The 22,627-nt window shown below is 32.9% G+C and overlaps 2 protein-coding genes and 1 pseudogene across 10 annotated transcripts; 2 read left to right on the forward strand and 1 right to left on the reverse strand.

Moving 5' to 3' along the window:
* The first annotated feature begins 832 nt into the window (after positions 1–832).
* LOC111274696 (exportin-T-like) lies at positions 833–9,619 on the forward strand. 8 transcript variants are annotated; one of them, XM_022859540.2, is made up of 15 exons: positions 903–3,145; positions 3,277–3,366; positions 3,555–3,644; positions 3,784–3,888; positions 4,322–4,381; positions 4,582–4,644; positions 4,729–4,824; positions 5,390–5,554; positions 5,931–6,104; positions 6,214–6,279; positions 6,364–6,462; positions 7,207–7,353; positions 7,841–8,017; positions 8,100–8,148; positions 8,277–8,484. In XM_022859540.2, the coding sequence occupies exons 1-13, from the start codon at positions 1,424–1,426 to the stop codon at positions 7,928–7,930; spliced, it is 2,967 nt and encodes a 988-aa protein (XP_022715275.2). In that variant the 5' UTR covers positions 903–1,423; the 3' UTR covers positions 7,931–8,017; positions 8,100–8,148; positions 8,277–8,484. The 8 variants fall into 8 exon arrangements, with proteins under 8 accessions (XP_022715282.2, XP_022715281.2, XP_089611480.1 ...); XM_089755353.1 differs by lacking the exon at positions 8,277–8,484 and adding an exon at positions 9,386–9,619 and having other exon boundaries at positions 1,002–3,145; XM_022859541.2 differs by having other exon boundaries at positions 1,002–3,145; positions 8,273–8,484.
* A 3,377-nt stretch (positions 9,620–12,996) lies between these two features.
* Positions 12,997–15,465, forward strand: LOC111274697 (EPD1-interacting receptor-like cytoplasmic serine/threonine-protein kinase; annotated as a pseudogene). The gene is made up of 6 exons (XR_016334034.1): positions 12,997–13,376; positions 13,467–13,853; positions 13,946–14,081; positions 14,216–14,352; positions 14,467–14,590; positions 14,677–15,465. The product of XR_016334034.1 is annotated as an EPD1-interacting receptor-like cytoplasmic serine/threonine-protein kinase (transcript).
* A 3,663-nt stretch (positions 15,466–19,128) lies between these two features.
* Positions 19,129–21,629, reverse strand: LOC111274698 (trimethyltridecatetraene synthase-like). Its single transcript, XM_022859551.2, has 2 exons — positions 20,682–21,629; positions 19,129–20,003 (listed from the first exon to the last, which is right to left on the reverse strand). Exons 1-2 carry the CDS (start codon positions 21,585–21,587, stop codon positions 19,374–19,376), a joined length of 1,536 nt encoding a protein of 511 aa, XP_022715286.2. The 5' UTR covers positions 21,588–21,629; the 3' UTR covers positions 19,129–19,373.
* Positions 21,630–22,627: the final 998 nt, after the last annotated feature.

Raw genomic sequence — 22,627 nt, forward strand, 5'->3', positions numbered from 1 at the left:
CCAAAAAATCATTTTTAAAGATTGATGATTCAACAATATTCTTCGCATATATATATTTACAATCATATGCGTTATTGTTAATTTATTTATTAAAATTAAAAGTAATGACTTATTTTGTGTAGAGAATATAAATGATATATTAGTACTCGTAAATTATTCGGATTCGATTCAAATAAAATTCGAATTCGATTTAATTATTATCGAGTTGAGTTCGAGTTCAAATAGTTCTATTCATTGATCGAGTAGAGTTTGAGTATTCTTATACTCGACTCAAGTAATTCACAAGTTTAATCGAATTTTTATATTTAAATATATTTTTATTATTTTAATTAATACAAATCTCGAATTTGAATTTAAACTCGAGCACAAATAATCGAACTTTTATCGAATATATAAATCGAACTTATTTTTATATATTAATCAAATTTAATTGAACGAGTTCGAGTAACTGATTTCGATCACGAATTGAATTCGAATTAAAAAAATAAAATTTGATCGAATTTTAAACAAATATTAAATTACGAGTTAAGAGTCGAATTCGAACTCAAATTTTTTACTATATCAACTCAATTCAATTCAATTATACCTTTAATTTTACGATAAATTTATCAAAGTGATATGCGTACCTAATTGCTTACATAAATTTTCAATAATATAAAACGTAAAAGGAAACTTTTTTTTTTCTTTAAATTTACATAGCTGTATGGGATATACAAATTCCTCGAGTCTAAAAATATCTTAATATTTTTTATATCCTTTTGCCAAAAAAAAAAAAAAGGCTAATTGCTATTGGGCTAACTGCAAGTCCCTGCCGCCTATACATGCCGTTCATATGATTTGTTTTGGGCGTTGGGCTGCCAATTTTTTTATGGTCAAAACACAGGCCACTACTTTCTTTCCCAAAATACCCTAAAAATTTCATAAACTTCAACAAGAGACAGGACTCAAAAAAGGTCAAAATCGGTTTTTCGTTGTCACCAACAGGGTTAAAATAGTCAATTAGCCTTCCCTTATAAAAATCACCACCACCCTTCTTCTTCCCCAACTAAATTACCCTGTTTCTTAACGGTTTATTTTCTTATGGCGAGAAAATAAACTTAGGAATTGAAAACGCCAATGCAAACACTTCCCAGGGTTTTCCTCTTCTTCTTTCTCTGCTCAGCACGCAAATAAAGAAAAACCCTAACCTTAAAGCCTCGCTCTCACGTTATTTATTATATAAAGAGAGCTTCTCTTTTTATTTGATCCCTTCACCTTTAAGGTAAGCTCTCAATAACCCATATCTCCAAATCCCTTCTTTTGTTCTTATATATTCCAAATTCTCTTAAAAAACCCATAAATAAAATCTAATAAAGTTCCAAACTGGGCTTTGGAAATTCATCTATACAAGAAAAAAAAACAAAATTAAAGGAGAAAAATCAGTATGGATGATGTTGAAAGGGCAATATTGATCACCTTTGATGAATCAGGTGCCATAGATTCAGAGTTAAAATCTCAAGCAGTGAACTTTTGTCAGCAAATTAAAGAAACCCCATCAATATGTAGCCTTTGTATCGAAAAGTTGTGTTTTTGCAAGCTTGTTCAGGTTCAGTTTTGGTGTTTACAAACTTTACATGAGGTTATTAGGGTAAAATATGGGTCCATGAGCTTGGAAGAGAAGAATTTTGTCAGAAAGTCCGTATTTTCAATGGCGTGTTTAGAAGGTATCGATGATAAAATGTGTGCTGTTTCGGACAGTCCTGCGTTTATAAAGAATAAGCTTGCTCAGATTTTGGTTAATTTGATTTACCTTGAGTACCCTTTGATTTGGTCATCAATTTTTGTTGATTTCCTGCCTCATTTGAGTAAAGGGGCTTTGGTGATAGATATGTTTTCTCGGCTTTTAAAAGCATTAGATGATGAGTTGGTTAGTATGGATTATGCACGGACACCTGAAGAGATGGGAGTTGCAGGAAGGGTTAAGGATGCAATGAGGCTGCAGTGTGTGCCTCAGATTGTTAGAGCATGGTATGACATTGTGTCTATGTTTAGGAATTCCGATCCTGAAATTTGTACTACTGTTTTGGATTGTATGAGTAGGTATGTTTCCTGGATTGACATTGGGTTGATTGTGAATGATGCATTTATTCTGCTACTGTTTGAGTTGATTTTGATTGATGGTTTGTCAGAACAACTTCGTGGTGCTGCTGCTGGATGTGTTTTGGCAGTAGTTTCTAAGCGAATGAATGCACAGTCAAAATTATCTCTTTTGAAGAATCTCCAATTAAGCCGAGTTTTTGGTTTGATAGCTGATGATAATGATTATGACTTGGTTTCAAGAGTAGCAGCCTTAATTACAGGTTATGCCATGGAGGTTTTAGAGTGTTCCAAGCGGGTTAACTCAGAAGATGCTAAGGTGGTTTCCATGGAGCTCTTAGATGAAGTTTTGCCAACAGTTTTCTATGCAATGCAAAATTGCAAGATGGATGCAGCATTTAGTATTGTCCAATTTCTTTCAAGTTATGTTGCTACCATGAAGATGTTTTCTCCTTTGCAGGAGAAACAAATGCTTCACATAAGTCAGATACTGGAAGTCATTCGTACACAGATTCGTTATGACCCCATGTACCGCAATAATCTTGATATATTGGATAAGATTGGGATGGAGGAAGAAGATAGGATGGTGGAATTTAGAAAGGATTTATTCGTGTTGCTACGAAATGTGGGTCGAGTAGCACCTGAAGTTACTCAGATCTTTATCAGAAATTCATTAGCTAGTGCTATTGCATCTTCGTCGGACAGGAATGTAGAAGAGGTAGAAGCTGCCCTTTCCCTTATTTATGCACTTGGAGAGTCTATGAGTGATGAGGCAATGAGGGCGGGAAATGGACTATTGAGTGAACTGGTGACAAATCTTTTATCAACAAGATTTCGTTGCCATTCCAATAGGCTAGTTGCCCTTGTGTATTTGGAGACAATAACAAGGTATATGAAGTTCATCCAGGAGAATACACAGTATATTCCTTTGGTTTTGGCTACCTTACTTGATGAAAGAGGTATACACCATCAAAACATATATGTGAGTCGTAGGGCAAGTTATCTGTTCACGAGGGTTGTAAAATTGCTGAAATCGAAGCTTGTGCCTTTCATAGAGACAATTTTGCAGGTACCATTGTATCTGCTTGTCAACATGATTTTGGTTACAACTTTTAATTGTTTCCCTAGTATATCTTTGTGAATGTGTATGTGCCACCTTCTTTCTAAAATTGTCTACTGAATTCTTTTGTTGATGGTCAGAGCCTGGAAGATATAGTTGCTCGATTTACAAGTATGAATTTTGCATCAAAGGAAGCTGCAGGATCTGAAGATGGTGCTCACATTTTTGAGGTATTTATCTCATTCTTATGTTTCTACCCGATTCCCGCCTTTCCTGTTTTGGTGTGTTTACTCGTGTATTTCCACTCTTTATTTTCACATGGGTAGCGTTCATACTTATCCTCTGTGTTAGCAAGTGATGACTTTTATTTGTTGTCTTCTCTCTCTCTCTTTTTTTTTTTTTCTGAGATTTTTCACAGGCAATTGGACTGTTGATTGGAATGGAAGATCTGCCACTGGAAAAGCAATCTGATTATCTCTCTTCATTGCTCACTCCTCTTTGTCGACAGGTTTTGATTTGTAGCATGAAATCTTTAATTGTTTTTGATAGTCTTCTTGCTGGTACGTGTTTCATGTGGCCAGTTTATGAGCAAATTGATAGTTGATACATATCTTCAGCATTATTTACTCATATGGTTTATGTTGCAGGTTGAGGTGATGCTGATGAATGCAAAAGTTTTGAATCCAGAAGAGTCTCCTCTAAAACTTGCTAACATCCAGCAAATAATCGTGGCAATCAATGCTCTAAGCAAGGTTAGTCTTCTATCCTTTGACCATCTAATATGTTCTGTGGACCATGGTGAAGAGTTTTTCCCTTAAATATTGTTGCCTTTCATATAAAATCTTCAGTTGCCTATGTTTTACTACCGTCCTAAGATCTTCTAATATGCTATAAAATTGCTGTGTTTCATTTTATACGCAGTCGATGATTGTAGAACCATTTACCATAGCATATAATTCATTATTGCGACATGAAAAATCCTTATTTGCCTCATCATTTGTAATTTGGGATGCTCTTGTTAAGAAATATATGAAGTTCTCTTTGAGATTTTGTCTCTCACATCCTGTTTTTGCTAGGCTACATAGAAACATGTCTCACATGTTAAAGTTTTAAGTTATCTTGTAATTGTTAATTTGAGTCTTGATCCTGCTAGAGTTTATCCTCATAATTTTATTTCTAATCCAGGGTTTCAGTGAGCGCCTTGTTACTGGAAGTCGCCCTGCAATTGGTCACATGTTTAAGCAGGTTAGTTCTTGAGATGGATGATTTTATTCGTACTCTTAACTGCTGCGCCTCTTTTTGCACCTATGGTTGAGAAATTTCCATCATTATCATTGCCTCAGTAGTTCATTGTTTATATGGATGTGCTGGAAGGAAACGATGCCATTGTTTTATCTCTTTTTTATTATTATTTATTAAATTTTGTTTAATCTCTTGTGATCCAGACATTGGATGTTCTTCTCCAAATCCTTGTTGAATTTCCGAAGGTTGAGCCTTTACGGACTAAGGTAAGAGCTCAATTCTGAATATTGAACATATTGGGTTTTATTATATCTAACACATTGCCTTACAATAATCTTTTTGGTATTCAGGTTTTATCATTCATACACTGTATGGTGGACACTATAGGAACATCTGTTTTTCCTTACCTTCCAAAGGCATTGGAGCAATTACTTGCAGAAAGTGAGGTAAGAATACTTAAAATTGAGCCTTTTCTTTAATATATTTTCTTCTCGTTTTAAAAGGAAAACAGGTGGGCCATTAAAGAACAATCCTCAAAGTGGTACTTTTTTAATACTAATCAGATAAAATTTCAAATGGGTGTTTGGAATCATCATAGTAGCTGCATGCAGAAATAGGTGCAGAATTTTCTCGTCAAATGATATTAATTTCTGATGTTGGGTTAACACCACGTAGAAATGTGATCTAAGTAGGAGAGTTACTTGTCAAACATCTAAACTCTTGGGTTTGTTTGGCATCTGTCTCTCTCTCTCTCTCTCTCTCTCTATATATATATATATATATATGTATGTATGTATGTATGTATGTATGTATGTACACACACACACATAGACACGTATGTTTGTATGTATGTATGTATGTATGTATAAGCCCCTTTGGCCTTAACAAAAAGATCACTTAGAGATAGCTTTTACCTTGATGCTACCTGGAAAGAAGCTTCAAAAGGAATTTACATTGATATATTTCAGTTGCTTATTTATTCATTTGATTCTGGATTATGTCCTTTTGTAGCCAAAAGAAATGGTTGGTTTCCTCTTATTGGTCAATCAACTTATATGCAAATTCAGCACCTTGGTCCATGACATATTGGACGAAGTATTTCCTGCTATTGCTGGTACGATATTAAGTTCCATCCGAAGGGTTGCTGATTCTTCAGGACTTGAAGCTAATACTGAGGTAGATAATCTTTAGTTGTGGCCATTTCTGAACTTTCATTAATTCTTTGGGTCCTTGGCTCAATTCTGACTTATCTTTGTAGTGTGAAACTAAAATATTTATTGTCTAGAGTTTTATCTCTAGTATAATCTGTTGCATCCATTGTATGGCTTTATAATTTGATTTCAACTCATTTTCATTTCATGATATTTCCCGGCTACAATGTTGGTTGTCCAAACTTAGTTAACAAGTTCTCTATGCAATTAGTAAAAAAAAAAAAAAAATTATTTTCCAGTTTAACTGTGAAACACTGCAATAGCACCTCTCATGAGTCTCTGCAAGCTTATGTTACACATGCATTTCTTTCTGTGTTCATGGAAACTTCTTTTTCTTGTAGGAAATTCGTGAATTGCAAGAACTTCAAAAGACATTATATACTTTTCTTCATGTGATAACTATGCATGATCTTTCTTCCATTTTCCTTTCCCCCAGAAGCCGGGGTTACTTGAATTCAATTATGCATTTGCTGTTACATACATCTTGTCATCATAAAGATATTATTACAAGAAAGGTGAGTTAATAGCTTTGTTGTTTTATTCATTACCTAAAGGATTGGACGTTTTTAAATCTAGTATGATCAGGAACTGGATGTAATTCTGTTATTGCCTTCTGTGAGATAGGCTTGTGTACAGATATTTACAAAATTAATTAAAGACTGGTGTGGCGGGCCTTATGGTGAAGAAAAGGTTTGTTATCCGCTAAAATTTTGTGCTTAGCTTTGTTATGTGGATTTAATGATATCTGTGGCTCTAAGGGCTAAATATTTATAGGTACCTGGTTTCCAAAGTTTTATGATAGAGACCTTTGCGACAAACTGTTGTTTGTACAGTGTGCTTGACAAATCCTTCGAGTTTTGTGATGCAAATACTGTAAGAATAACCTTTTTTTTTCGTAACTTATTTTGTCTTTGTTTTGCAATAGTTTGTGTTATGCATGAATTGTTGTTACAGACTTTTATTAATAACTTTTATTAATTTATCTCCTAGTATTGTAGTAGTTGGAGTTATTCATTATATTGTTGTAGAAGTGCTTAAGGCCAAAGAAAAGAAACAGAAATAACAAATTAGTTCTGCTTTTTTTTAACTAATAAGATAGTACTTATGCCTGATTGTTCTTGTCTAAGAAATGCAGATTCATTGCCTTTGTAAAATGATATGCAGTACTTTGCGTATTAATTGTGCAGTGTTGTTGTATCTTGTGAAAGAGATCTAAATGAATATTTCAGAAAATGATTCCAGCATGGTAGTTTTGCTTGGTTTGATGGTTTTATTTATTACAGAATTAAGTTTCTTATGCTAGTCCATTACATTTTTGCATGCACATGCTTTCTCGGGTGGTCAGGAACTTATCCTCGATTGAGTGTTTTTAGGTGCATGGTGATTTGAAACAGTGAAAGCTGCATTAGTGTTTCGTGTGCAGTGAAGTAACAATAGACGAAACTTTTATTGCCTGTTCTGTGGGCTGAAAAATCATTACCTTCTTTCTACATTGCCTGTGAAGAGTGTTATTTGCTTTGCTTGGTGAATAGACAATGTTGCTTACATATATGGATATGCTGATCATTGATGCTTTTTTCTTCATGCTAACTCTTGTTATTTCTACTGTGTCTTCAGCTTATTTTATTTGGAGAAATCGTGTTGGCTCAGAAGGTGATGTATGAGAAGTTTGGGGATGATTTTCTTGTTCATTTTGTATCAAAAACGTTTTCATCTGCACACTGCCCTCAAAATCTGGCAGAGCAGTATTGTCAAAAGTTGAAGGTACTATTCTATATAATCTATTTATTTTTCATTTTTCATTCTTCTTGTATTTATTTTTCATTCTTGTTGTTTTCCTGGCTTATTACTAGGTATAGCCCCTCTTTATATTTTTGGATTTTTAATCACTTCATCTTTTATTTTATGTTGTATTTAATTTATTGTTGGATAATATAATGAAACCGACGCTTACAACAGGTTGAAGCCTGCACTAGAACAGCCTGAGAATGTGGACCTTAAAATGACTTTAATCGGTTGCTTTTCTCTAAACTGTCTCTGTTACCGACTGGGTTGAACCTTAAAATTATAGTAGTAAATGTAGAATGTTAACTCTAATAGGCCATGCTTTTCTGGCCCTAGGCTTGATTATCCCTAATTGTTGGCACTTAAAAAATGCCTAGCTGATATTGTAAAGCTTAAATTGCATGAATATTGCTGCTGCTGCTGCTGCTCTAAGTTTTCTTTATGCATTGATGGATTGTATTTGCAGGGTGGTGAATTCAAGGTGTTGAGATCATTTTACCAATCACTTATTGAAAATTTACGTCTCCAACAGAATGGTAGCCTTGTTTTCAGATAGCAGCATCAAGATGGGCAAATGATTATTTATCTTTGATGCTCCATAATTTATTTTGGTTTTGTGGCGATCCTGTTTTTGTTCACCAAGGTTTCTAACATCTTACTATTGTGTTGTTATACTCTTTTGGACAAATTCTCTTGCGATTGATTATCTTAAGTTAATATTGCAGGTTTCCTTTATGTAAATATCATTCGTGTGCCCATTCCTCGAACAAAGAGGTATATTTAATCCCCAGTCCTGTTTAAGTTTACTGAAATTATGGTTCTTCTTTGTTTGGCAATAAATGGCTGATTTATTTATTTATTTTTTTTTATGGATTCTGCATTGCTATATATCTGGAAGCAAGCTTTTTCCTTTTTCAATCATGAAGTTTGGTTAGTCCTTCAGTTTCAACATGCTGAGTAGGATGAAAGTTTTTGTGAGAGCTGTTCATAATTTCTTTTTATCCCCACAAATTTTTTGAATACATTTTTCTTGGTTCATTTAGATCTTCAATTGAGTGTATGTGACTCGATTATTACAACGAAATAAAACTACAACACCCATTTCTTTTATTCATTGTTCTTAAACAATCTTTTTTTTTTTTTTTTTTTTTTTTTTGAGGATAAGAACAAAGATGTTATGTCGGCTTGGTTTTAGGGTCATAATAATATTAAGATTGTGCATTGCGATTGCATGATATCCTGTTTTCTTTCATGTTTAAACATAGAGACTTGAAAATAAACTCAGTGGACATAAGCATTTAGGAACAAAGAACATAGTCAACTTAAATAAAATATATATTTTACATTTTTTCAGATATTTAAGGAAACCAAAAATCTACTTACCTGTTCCTTTGTCACGTGTGAAATGTCTTAAAATTAAAAATGTTGGCCAAAAATATTTTAAAGAAACTGTTTTCATGGGAAACAGACCGCGAGTATCTTCATGCATCCATTGTTTCTCATTCGTAATAACGTGGTTTTTTTTTTAATCAGGATTGTAAAAATGTGTTTCATCATGTAATATTAATCATCAAAATTATTTTCATTTTCTTCAATATAGGATTTTTTAAGGCTTAGTGCGTCCTTCAAAGATTTTGACCATTAGAATAAGAAAAAACGATTGAAATTTGTTTATTATTATGGCCTTTTTTTTTTTTTAAATGACGAGACCTACAAGATCCTTTTAATCTATCTTTCCATTGTCAATCCCAGAAAAAATGTCACGGCATCTACCGCTATAGCATTAGCATCCCAATTAAATCAAGGATTTTCAGAATAGAAATCGAACCCGGTCCATATAATAACTATGATGCACTTTCAAACTCGTCATTGCCACCTACCTAGTTTTAGACCTTTAAGATGGCCTTTTTGAACGCATACAGCATGATTTGACTTGACCCATTGAAAATTTTGTTAAAATCTTGAAGAAATTTGTGGTAACAAGATTGCACCAAATTGCTTTTGGGTGCAGAAGTGATAGAAATTAAAGGAGATGCAGCGTGCTCTGTTCCTTCAGGAATGCTCGTAAAAAACGTAGGCAAAAAGCTAGAATGCTAAGAAACGAGTAGTTGGAGTCGTCAGTGTGAAGTGCAAACAGTTTGACTAGAATGATTTACAAAGATATGTGTATCACAAAAAATATTTGTAATCTTTTCCCTTTCAATCATTGGTAAGCAATATATTTTTTTTTAATTTCATTTGCAAATTTTAATATGAAAGCTATAATTTCTGTCTGCGGCTCTACCCTTTTAACTTTTTCGTGCAACACATAAATATAATTTTTTTTCTATTATATTTAGGCTCTACTTTATGCTTCAAGTATGAATTAATAGACCCATAAATAGTTGACCGATTATTAATTTGAAACTGATATAAAAGTTGGAGTTGGAATCGAAAAATATGATTAGATTTACGGCATAAAAAAGATTATTTAGGATTATATATAATACAAATAATAATAATAATAATGAAGTATTGTGTATAGAATTAAATTGGTTGTTAAGTGTAAAAAGAAAATTTTGTAAATGGTTTCTTCATTGGGTAACGTATTTAAATTTGGGTAACGTATGGCACAGTGCTTTGTTTTAGTTTGTTACATGTCACGTTTTGTTTTGTTTTATTTATTTATTTTTAAAATATTTAAAAATATATTTTTTAAATCATAAAAAATTATTTTTTATGTATAGCACTCACTTATATCAACTTTTTTTTTTATCTTTTTCAAAATTTCTCTCTTTAAATAAAAATATTTAATTAATTTTTTTTAGATTTTATTTTTTTAATGTCCGCTTAAAGGATGTACGGTCGACAGTTTCGTTTTCTTCATCTATTGCCTGTTATTTTTAGTTTTTTCCTTTTTGCTTTTTTTTTTTGTTTTCTTTTTCACCTTTTTCTGTTTTTAAATTTAAAGAATATTAAAAAAATATTTTTTTAGATTTTATTTTTTAAAGGATACACTTAACATCAGTGGTACGTTTAGTATTTTTTTAAAAATTTTTTTCCTTTTTTAAATTATAAAAAATATATTTTTTAAGAGATTGTATTATTTATTAGTGGAACCTACCAATACCAATATACTTTTTCTTTTTAACCTTTTTAAAATTTTTTCCTTTTAAAAAACATTAAATAAAAAATTTTTAAAAACTTTTTAGAACCCACTTGAATAATGTACGCCATTTTGATTTTTTGATTTTTTTTTTTTTGGGGGGGGTTTTAAACCTTTTATTGTAAATTATTTAATATATATATTTTTAAAAGAATTTTTTTATATTTGAAATCCATTTATATCAAAATTTCTTTTTTATCCTTTTTAACTTTTGCTTTTTAAATTAAAAAAAATTTAATAAAGTATATTTAAGGTTTTATATTTTTATCGGATCCACGTGATTCCAATTATATATCACGTGTTATTTTTCCTTCCTTTTTATATTTTTTAAGACCCATTTCATTTCACTAATATATTAGTATGCTATGTGTTGACTCCGTCTTTTCTTTTTTTGTTCTTTTCCTTTTTTCCTTTTTATTTTTTGGCTATTACTTTTTTTAAATATTAAAAATTTTAAATTTTCTTTATTATGAGACTATTTGATATAATTATTTAAAATATATATTTTTCCTTTCTTTGATTTTCTTTTTTCAATTTGATGATTTTTTAAAAAAAAATATTAACACATGTGTTGATGTCATATTTAAATTTAAATTTTTTATTTTTTAATTAAATTAATTGTATAATAAAATAAATTAATTAATAGAGATGATAAAATAATTAAGTATCAATAGGTTTTTATCTGTTTTAGTTCAATATGAATATTTTTATAAAAAATCTGTATCAAATCAATTTGAGTATCCTCATATCACCCTCGTTTGTTTTTTTTTCTTTTTTTTTTTTTTTGTATCTTTTACCATTTTCTCTTTTTTTTTTTTTAGAAAAATTGAGTAAATTTTTAAACAATAAAATCAATAAATATGAATTATAAAATAAAAAAATTTTGACTTGCAGTACAGACACTCATCTGAAAAAATGAAAAAGTTGGATGAAAAAGAAAAACAATGGAACGCAAGGTAAAATATCATATCTAAAGAGACCAAAAAGCAGTCAATAGTCAATTCATTCTTTTTCCTTTATTAGTGCTATCGTCTCTCCTCGTGCAACAGTAAAGGTGTTCATGGAAGAAAGAGTTAGGAGACGTCCCACCCAAGATACTGATGTAAAGGAACTGGTGGTGGGGTGGAGGATAACCTCGAATGCATGCTGTCAAGTTCTTGGATTGAAAAATATTGTCCACACATTGATGAGGTATTGAAAGAAAGTGGTTGGAACGTTAAAAAAATATCATCTACCAATAACCTGACCAATTAGGAGAAGATAGAACTTAGGGGGGAGGGGGGGCTTCTTTATTTATGTTGTTATTGCCAGGATTATTGAAGTTCATTAGCTTCATTAAGGATTAATGCAGTCTCAGCTCATGAAAGCAAGGGATTTGTAGTTCTTCAAGGCGAACGGATGCAAGAGAGAGGCTATAAATTAATGAGTTTGATTCAATATTATAGCCAGGCCAGCTAATAGTAACATGCTCATTGAAACTGCGGCCTTGGTTTAGATATACCACTGCAGTTATTTAGTTTGAGCATATGTTGGATTTTGAGGGTATTACATCAATATTACAAGGTGCTTGTTGATGGTTTTCATAGAAAATCCCAAGTGTTTAGGTAGAGTATTAGGTAGTTGATAACGACAAATATGTATGCGTCCAGTTTAATTTGAAAACAACCTTTGCTTCTGCTGTCATGCTTTCTCATATAATTAATACTAATGTCTAATAATATTTTAATAGCAGGAAGTCTTCCATACTTCTGATATAACCATATTGATGATCTTGATATGCCTGTTACTAGTATCCTAAACTTTTTATGAAAACCAGAAGTTTTGACAATTTTCTTTTTTTATTTATTTGCACTTCAGTTTCAATTTCATAATAATATTATAGCAGGGATTATGTGTACATATATATATATATGTATATTTATATGAACGTGTACATACACATGCAAACATCCTTCAATACATTAAAGAATTCTAATCATCAACTATTTTTCCTAATTGTCTGTGAAAAAACATCAATATATATATATATATATATATTTATACATGTATCAGAAGAGTGGTTTGTAGGTTTTAGAGAATGGGGTTTCTTTTGAGAGTTGAATTTGAGATTGTAAATGGAGGCATTCGAAAAAATTGGGATTTCAAGGTGATAATCTGGATTTTTGGTGCAAATGAAAATAACCAGGTCAACTACTAATCTGTTTGCATATTACTAGCTTGTAATATATATATATATGTATGCCTTTCCCTTTCAATTTTACTTTATCTTTCATAAAATAAAATAAGTATGATAAGAGGAGACCGCCGGACCCAATATAACGTGTGACTGTACTGAAGGAAGGGATCAATTTTGGCTTATTGGAGAAACAGCTTTCTTTTTCCTACTCATCCTACACGACAGACACACGAAAGTGCAGAGAAGAGCCAACAGCTAGTACACATGATTTTATAATATGAACCATTCAGAAAACTGTTCTCATCATCAGCTGGGTAATTCATCTTTCCCCAAGAAACCAGCTATGAAACTACATAGAAGCTGAAATTTATGCATATGACAAAAGGACAAAGCCCATGACCTTTTTTTCTAAAAAAATAATATGAACCATCCAAAAGTTTTTCTACTGATAAATAACCTTTTTTTGCAAGCCTTGAGGCTGCCCCGAAGTCATTCTACTTTCCGGCCAGCATAGAGACTTTTATATTCCAAATTCAGTATTTAAACACAACTTCACAAACCACGAGAACTATAAAATTATTCTTGCAGGACACATTAAATAAGAATTGGGCGAGAAGGAAAAGAAGGTGGTTGGTTATTGTCTCAGGTCATAGACTTATTCGAGTCTTTTAATCCAATCAGGTATTACTCTACTTCTTGTTTCCTTTCCTGCTCAGCCTTATTTAAGCCACCTTTGAGCTTGAATTGGAAGCCTAACACAAAAATTTCCAGTAAAATATGGCCCTCAAAAAGTATTTTTCAAGGAAAAATATTCTCCCCAACTGCTTCAAACCCAAGGACCCATCCTCTGGGTCTAAAGTTCATGCTTCCAAACAGAGTCCTAGCCAGAGGCTATCACTCTCTGATATCAGCCATCCTGGCTCTCCATTGTCATTAAGCGATCTGTCAAATTCTCTTATAAGCCTTCATATCTTTACCCTCAAGGAGCTAGAAGTGATAACACACAATTTCTCCAAGAGTAATTATCTCGGTAAGGGTGGGTTTGGACCTGTATACAAGGGGTTCATTGATGACAAACTCAGGCCTGGCCTGAAGGCTCAATCTGTTGCAGTGAAAGTCCTTGATTTGGATGGCACTCAGGGGCATAGGGAGTGGCTGGTAAGTATTTTTACATGTTACCATTTCTATTCTGTTCCTGATGAAGTTGATTTGAAGATGGTAAAATGACCAGTAATTCTGATTTTGTACAGGCTGAAGTTATTTTCCTGGGGCAATTAAAGCATCCCCACCTAGTGAACTTAATTGGATATTGCTACGAGGAGGAGAACAGGCTTCTGGTGTATGAATACATGGCACGTGGCAGCTTAGAAAACCAACTGTTTAAAAGTTCGTTTTCCTCTTCCCTTTCAAATTTGCAATCAGCTTTTAACATTGGAATCAATAGGACTTTGAACATTCATCAACAATCTTAATCTTGTATTCAGTGACTGAAAATTGTGTAATGGTTGCCTTCAATGCAGGATATGGTCCACCATTGCCTTGGCTAACAAGATTGAAAATCGCTGTTGGAACTGCAAAAGGCCTAGCTTTCCTCCATGAAGAAGAGAAGCCAGTCATAAACCGGGATGTCAAAACTTCAAACATCTTATTAGATTTGGTAAAATTTCCATAGCTTAATATTAAAAAAGGAATATTAATTGTCCAATACGTTGTTATATACCAGTAAAGACTGAACAGGAACTGAAAGGAAAACGGTTTATTTTATTGTCAGGATTACAACGCAAAGGTCTCTGATTTTGGATTGGCAACAGACGGTCCAGAAGGAGAAGAAACTGATGTAACCACTTGCGTTATGGGCACGGAAGGCTACGCAGCTCCTGAATACATAACGACTGGTAACAGAAACTTATCTCAGTTTTGCTGATATCATTCTTAATTTAATAATAGTTAACAAGAATTAATGCGATTTCTGGTTTTCCAGGGCATTTGACGACTATGTGCGATGTGTTCAGCTTTGGAGTAGTACTTCTAGAACTGCTGACAGGCAGGCCATCCGTGTACAAGAAGCTACCTGGTAGAGAGAAGAACCTTGTAGAATGGGCACGGCCTCTGTTGAAGGACCCTTGTAAACTTGATGGAATAATGGACCCAAAACTAGAAGGACAGTACTCAACTGAGGGGGCTAGGAAGGCAGCTGCGTTAGCTTATCAGTGTCTGAGCAACCACCCCAAATCTAGACCAACTATGAGCAATGTGGTCAAGGCCTTAGAGCCTCTCCTGGACTTGACTGACATCCCAATTGGACCCTTTGTATATATAGTTCCAACTCAAGGCAATAAGGAGCCTATTGTTCAGAAGATTGATGAAACAGAGGAAAAGCAATGTGATGAGTTAGAAATTGAAAAAATTGGCGGGAAAAAGGAGAAAAAGAAAGATAAATGTCGATTGCAGCGCCAAAAAGGTCGAAGACTCGAAGGAATGGACATCGGGTTAAACCATTAAGGTCTCGGGCTGTCTATTCGGACACTGATTTTGTATAAAACTCTAGGATTTAGTTAAAGAGAGGCGGACAAGCATACTTTTAATCACACTGTACATTGAGGTGTCTTTTTTATTTTTATTATTTTTATATTTGTTTTTCCATCCCTTTCATTGTCAATCTCTTTAGAAAGTCGGGAAAACTGATGGAATAACTGAAGTTTCCATTTTGTTTGTTGGTGGACTTATTGCATTTTGCCGTAGGATATACGGGTGATCCAATTTTTCCAGAGTTTCCATATCTTTTCCTGTGAAAAAAACATGATTGTTTTTACTTATAAAACACATTCTATGCGTTTGTTTTCATCCCCTTACCAGAAACATGCTTGTGGGACAAGGATAAGGTTTGACGATAGATTATGTACGATTCAAACATTTTCAAATGAACTAAAATTTTCTGCAATAATTTCGGCAGGGTTTCTATCCTTTCAACATGACAAAACTTCTGACTTTCCCTGAAACTTCTTGAAAGCCAAATGACTGAAATTCATTTTTTGGGGACAATGTTCATTAGAGCAAACTTTCCTAAAACTCTTCTGGATTGTATGCAAAATCTTCATTGGCTTCCGCTGTGAAATTTTGAATGGACAACAATATTCCATAATCAGATAAACTGAAAAATCCAGCGTGTGGGATGTTCAAAGTCTTGTTAACAAACCAAGAGGTTGGTGAGTAGTGACTCCTTGCATGAGTCTGATTCAGAGTTTCAAAAGCTTAGCTACAAATTCTTTCGTGCTATACTAATTACCGCACAAGACTTTGCAATTCCACCACTCCACCAATCCCATCCTCGCCCTCTAGCCAGATACAGTGCGCGCACGGCACCAGTTTTTAGCATTTCCCCTTCTAGTTAACTTATAACTCTTCATTGTTAATAGTTCTTTTTTTTTTTCTGAGGAAACTTTGTTAATAATTCTTAGTAAAAGAAGAAGTTGTACAAGAATTTCTTGGCAACAAGTAGAAAAATGAGGCAAGGAATAAGAATTAGTGGCATGACTCGACAGGTGTTATCCAGCATTAGTGTGAAACCAATACAAAAATCAAACAGTTAAAACTATATATATTCAACCATTAGATGCCTAATTAATGTTCATACTGCACAACTTGCGTATAGGAGGCTTCGAATCGATAAATCTATATGTGGGAAAGCTATGCAGAAATGTTCAAAACATGAAACGAAATAAAAGAGGAAAAATCCTCAAGGAACACTTTGCATATTAAATAAGTCTGTTAATCGTGTTGAATTGGTAAAAACCATTGCTGAATTCATACTGCACAATTTATGCTGATAAATGTAGTAATATATATGAGATAGGTGGAAAAACTATGATTCACAGTTGAAAACATTTTTTAAATTAAAAACTGTTACAACACGCTATATGTGTCATATGTTGAAGGTTCTCTTGCAAATTTCTACAAAGCAGACGTAATTCTGAGGTATGGCTGACATTCTTATAACCATATTTTAAGCAGGTATGCTCTTGCTTTTGCTTATTAAACAAATTTTCAATATAGTTTGACATTCTTTTATTTCTCAATTTTCTAACAAGATACTTAACACGTGCATGTTCGGATTTAAAACAGTTGACAAGCAAAGAACGTTGAAATAGTCAATTTGTGGATAGATAACCAAGTAATCTTCAGAAAGAACTTGATCCATCAATGTCCTAAACTCATTCTTAAATGAGTAACAAAAAGGAAATATGAACTTTTTGCTATACCCATTAAGGCATATGGATCTGCATATTGGAACAGGACTGCCAGCATAACAAGCTTGTGATTCAGAAACTAGTTGAACATCAATCTTGTCCCAAGAATAATGACCATGAACCCCTTAAATCGTGTTATGGGGTTCGATTTGACTAATGCAGATTCTTTGATGGGCTTACTTTTTCCATTCATTTTTTTGCAAATAAATTCTATTATCAGATCATCAGATACAGAGAGGAAGCAAGTATTGAGAATGATTCCATTAGAAAAATACTTAAAGGGTATTTTCTTATTCGGATCAGAGACAACTGACTGTGTTTTTCATTTCTAAAAATATCAACTGGTTGGTTAATCTTTGAATATTTCTTGCATAAAGCAATGGCTGCCTGGTCATTTTTTCCTCTCCCCTCTCATGACAAAATATTAGGGCAATGGATTGGCTGGTGATTGGACCAACTGGTCCTTTTAGTTGCAGTAGCAAGCCCACATTACCAGCCCATGCTTTAATGCTTTGACGAGTAATGCAAAGATAATATTGGCAACGGACGGGTCGAGTTAAAGACGGATTTTTGTTCGTCCAAAATTCGAACTGATTTTATATTTTATCAAATTCAAATATGATTTAATTTAAAATTTTTTTATTTTTTCATATTCAAATTCAATTCAATCCGAAATTAATAAAATATTATTTTTTTAAAATATAAAATATTTAAATATATAATTATATAAATATATAAATATATAAATAAATAATTAATTAAATAATTAAAAATAATTTTTATATAATATCATGTTGAATTGGATTTGTTTAAAACTTGAATTTGACTCGATTCTATTTTTTTTTCTTAGTCTTATCCGATTTAATCCGATTTAATTCGAAACTCGATTTTTTTAAAAAAAAAAAATTCAATCTTATGAGGTTAGATCTAATCAAAACTTATTGGGAGCGGATTGAATTATCGACTCTAAAAGAGTCATTTTTTACTATGACTCTTATTCTATATATTCACACACACAAACTGACAAACACATCATGCGTGCATGTATGTATTCATATATTTATGAATTGTTTTTTATTTAAATTTTCAAGAAGTAGAAAATAGATGTAACTCAACAAGTATGAAAAAGCAACAATTGAAAAACCCAAATTTGACTAAAAGAAATTGGCTAAAGAAAATGAAAAAAAAAAAAATGGGGTTTCAGCACCTAGCATATCAATTTGGGTTTTAAATGAGGAATTTTTATTAAAGAAAAATGATGGGTAAAACTTGCCAAATGGCTAAGATATTACATAGTATTTGTTTATTTAAAAAATATAAAAAAAAATTCATCTCATACATTGAAATCTATACAAATTATTCAAATTATCCCCTCTTCCAAATTTTAAAGTCACGTAAATATTGCCATTAAAAATGATTTGAGAATCAATTTTTAAAAATGTCATTATTTATTATGAGAGATGAGCAGGAAGTGAAATGAACTGAAACTGTTACGGAAAATGGAATAGAAGTGAAATCAAATCCAATGATTTTATTTGCGCTAAAAGCTTAAATCAAATGAAAATTTTATTTCATCATGTTTTGGACCAAAAAATATCTCATTCTCTATTTTTTTAATCTACATATTTTTTTATTACCCTTAAAAATAAATAAATAAATAAATATTATATATTATAATAAAATAATAAATTTAAATATAATAATATATTAATTTTTGAAAATAATATATGCATATATATATTTTAACTTGAGAATTAAATTCAATTAATTATAAAAAATTTAAAATAAATGAAAATCATATACACATGTTATTAAACATATTTAGATCAAATTTTTATTTTATATAAAATTATTATAATTTCAAATAATTAAAAAATTTAAGAAGATTTAAATATTTTACTAATCAATTATCATTTTATTTGAGAATGTGTGAATTTAAATTTTCATATAATTGTTAAGCTAAAAATTTTAAAAATTTATATTTTATGAAAAAAAAAAAGTTTTAACCCAGGCACCGTCAGGGGATTTTCCAGTTTATATAAAAATATACTATGAAATTGTAATTAATTTTATTATTTTAAATCATTAAAATAGTGATTCGGGTTGGGGCAAGGTCCAACCTCAAAATCTAGTTTGGACCCCAAACTTTACCGGGCCTAAATAATTTCACCAAACTTGGCCCAACATTGGCAAAAGAAAACATCATTGGATTTTGATGAAGATTTTATTATTACTGTAAAAAAAGGATAAAGAGAGACTTGAAATTGGAAGGGGACGAGACAACAAGCGCGCATAACATAACTGCCTGCCATCATCAAAAAGTAAAAGATGTTATTACAAGACCCATGACCATTAATTTTTTCTTCCTACTCTAAGAGTCTCGATTTTATTTCCAAGAGACTGAAATCAAGATGTATAATAATAATAATAATCACTGGGAGTACACATGACGTAGGAGCCTAGGCTCCACGACAGCCATAAGTGGGTACTTTTTAGGGGTGGAGAGCCCGAAGGTTTCCTCCATATTGAGGTCTTCTTTTGTCACGTTACTGGGCAATTTCCAATTAAATCCATGTAAAAGATTAGCCAAACTTGCTTGAATGACCTTAATCCCGAGAGGATATCCAGGGCACATCCTCCTTCCAGCCCCAAACGGTAACAGCTCAAAGTCATGACCTTTGACATCGATAGTCTTCCCAATGAATCTTTCGGGGCAAAATTCATTAGGGTTATCCCAAAGAGTAGGGTCTCTCCCGATTGTCCAAGTGCTTACAAGAGCTCTAGTGTCCTTGGGAATGTCATAACCAGCTATTTGACAGTCTTCGCGAGCAAGGCGAGGCACTAGCATTGGTGCCACAGGGTGCAAACGCATTGTCTCTTTAGCAATTGAGTTGATGTAGGGTAGGTTCACAATGTCTTTTTCTTCTACCCATCTTTCCCTTCCAATTACCCTGTCTAGTTCTTCCGTGGCCTTTGCAAAAATTTCTGGCTTTTTCAAGAGCTCCGAAATCGCCCATTCCACAGTCACTGCTGAACTCTCGGTTCCACCAGCTATCAGGTCCTGAAATATCATCAACTCATATCAATGAAAAGTGACAACATTAGCTAATGTTGTACAAAATGAAAACTCCCCTCACAGTCAACGAAAATTATCTGGTAGGTATAAAGTCATTGTCCATCAGCAGACAGGTAAGACTTTCATAACGACAAGCCAAAAACAGTACACAAAAAAACAAAAAAAGAGTGAATGCAAGGAGCTAACAAAGAAACACAACAACAGACATCATATCAATGTTTCGTCCACGTCTCCTCCAATAACTGCAATAAACAATGACTTCTTATAATTTAAGGAAACCTCACTTGGTTTTGCATCTACCGACTACCGACTGTGAAAACCACTCATAGTAAGACCACGTTATTAGGCAGTCCCTCCTTTTGTTAATTGAATATAGGCCCACTGGCCAGCTAGGGGAATCTCATGTCACCTATTGACCTTATTCAGGAAATTTATTTAGACCAAGACTGAGCAAGCCACCTGTCATTTTAAGCCAGCCAAGAAGGTGAACAGACGATCCAAGAACGTCTGTACTTAGTTTATTTTGTAGTACACAACCAGAAATTTCAATAAAAATAAATCAATTGGCTACAAGATTATCTTTAATTCTTTATTGTTTTCCCCTAAAGGAAAAAAAATTAGATTATGCTCATAAGCAGAGAGAGAGAGAGAAGTAATCGTCACCTGACTAAATGCCTTAACTCCATGTCTTTCAAGCTTGACTTCAAGATTGGGATCCTCAGCAAGCTGCAAAAGCACATCCACCATGTCCTTAGCCACATAATCTTTAACCCCTCTTCTCCTAGCGTTATGTTCATCCAAAACATGCTCCAAGAATCTGTCAAACTTCTTGCTCAGGGCCTTCATTCTCTTAACATAGCCTTGCAAATCCAGGAAACTGAGCCATGGAATCGAGTCGCCGATGTCTAGCACCCCGTTAAGCAGGAACAACTCATCGAGCATCTCCTTGAATTCCTTCGGGGTCACAATCTCATTTTCACCACTCCCCTCAGTGTATTTTTTCCCTAACACCATCCTACTAATTACGTTGAGACTCAAATTCGAAAGATGGTCTTTCAAAAGAATTGGTGTACCTGATGATTCGTACAACCCTTTTAGCAACAAATTCATTTCTTCTCTTCGGATATACTCGTATGACTCTAGGCGTTTTGCACTAAAAAGTTCGGTTAGGCACATTTTTCGTGCTTGACGCCAGTATGGACCGTAGGGTGACCAAGTAATATCAGAGTAATTGTAAGTAGTATACTTGCCTGCGGCAATTTTGGGTCGACCAGCGAAGATAACATCATTGGTTTTAAGGATGGCTTTGGCCATTTCAACAGATGAGGCCACGACAACAGGAAATGACCCGAATTTGAGTTGCATGATGGGCCCATATTTTTGGGAGAGGGCATGGATAGACCGGTGGGGAAGAGAGCTGATGAGGTTTAGGTTGCCGATTATAGGCCAGGGCTTTGGTCCAGGGGGCAAGTTGAGTTTTCGACGGCGGCGGAGACGGAGGGAGAGGAGGATGAGGGCTAGAGTGGCAAGCCATGCTGTTAAGTAAGAAGCCCAAGATGGGGTTTCCATTAGTTATAGTGATGGTAATGGAGGTGATTATGATGTAGCTATATGGTTCGAGTGTGATGAAGTTGTATTTATAGACAACAAAGCAAAGCAAAGCAAAGGATCAAAGTCTATGGCCAAATTATATTTTAAGTTTGGGATAACTATTTTCACATTGTCGTTTTTTGTATGGTTTGGGGACAAGGGATGGAACGGTATGTGTTTCTCGCTTGAATCGAAGTGGATGGAGTTCCCCATGGCCAATTGATCCTTCTATCGAACTAAATAATTGACTGTCCTGTCTCTCCTCTTAGGCTTGGAAATGGTGAGATTTAATCGTGGACATATATATATATATATATATATGTGTGTGTGTGTGTGTGTGTTAAAATTTAAATTTAATTAAATATATAAGATAATTAAGATTAAAGTTTAAAAATTAATTAAAAACTAAACAAGATGATATTAAAAAAATTCTATTAAATGACTTTTGCTATGGGTTATCAAACGCAATGAATTGAACAAATTAAATTGCTAAAAAATTAACATTTAATTCATTGAAAATTTTTAATGCATTTTCAGAATGAGTCAACTTCATGAATTTGCAGAATATATAAACATGTCACGATTAGTTTACAAGCAAATTTTTCCATAAGATTTACATATGAAATTTCAAAAGGATTCAGATAAGTGGAGTAGGTTAAGCCCTAAACCCCCTTTCCATTAAAAAAAAATGCCTGAATTGGTTAGGTATAAATGTTGATGCATTGACGTATTGACTAGCTTTCGCCTGCAATTTCGTGGAAGTTTCAATGAAATGATTTTTTTTCTTATTTATCTTGTAGTTATTTTGAGTTTTAATTAATTTAAAGTCAATTCAATGTTATAAAAAAAAAATTTTTAAATTTATTTTTTTATTTATAAAACTTAAAAATAAAATTTTATTTTAAAAAATTTAAATTACTTATCACTCGTCCTAATAGATATTGGTGTTTTAATGAAATGATTAAAGCAATTAAAGGGCACTCGATGGCCCCATATGTTTAGTAGTGGCACTCGAAAAG

Source organism: Durio zibethinus, chromosome 26 (genome assembly GCF_047325235.1).
Source record: "Durio zibethinus cultivar Kanyao isolate XHJ-2024 chromosome 26, ASM4732523v1, whole genome shotgun sequence".
In the NCBI taxonomy this organism is placed as follows: Eukaryota; Viridiplantae; Streptophyta; class Magnoliopsida; order Malvales; family Malvaceae; genus Durio; species Durio zibethinus.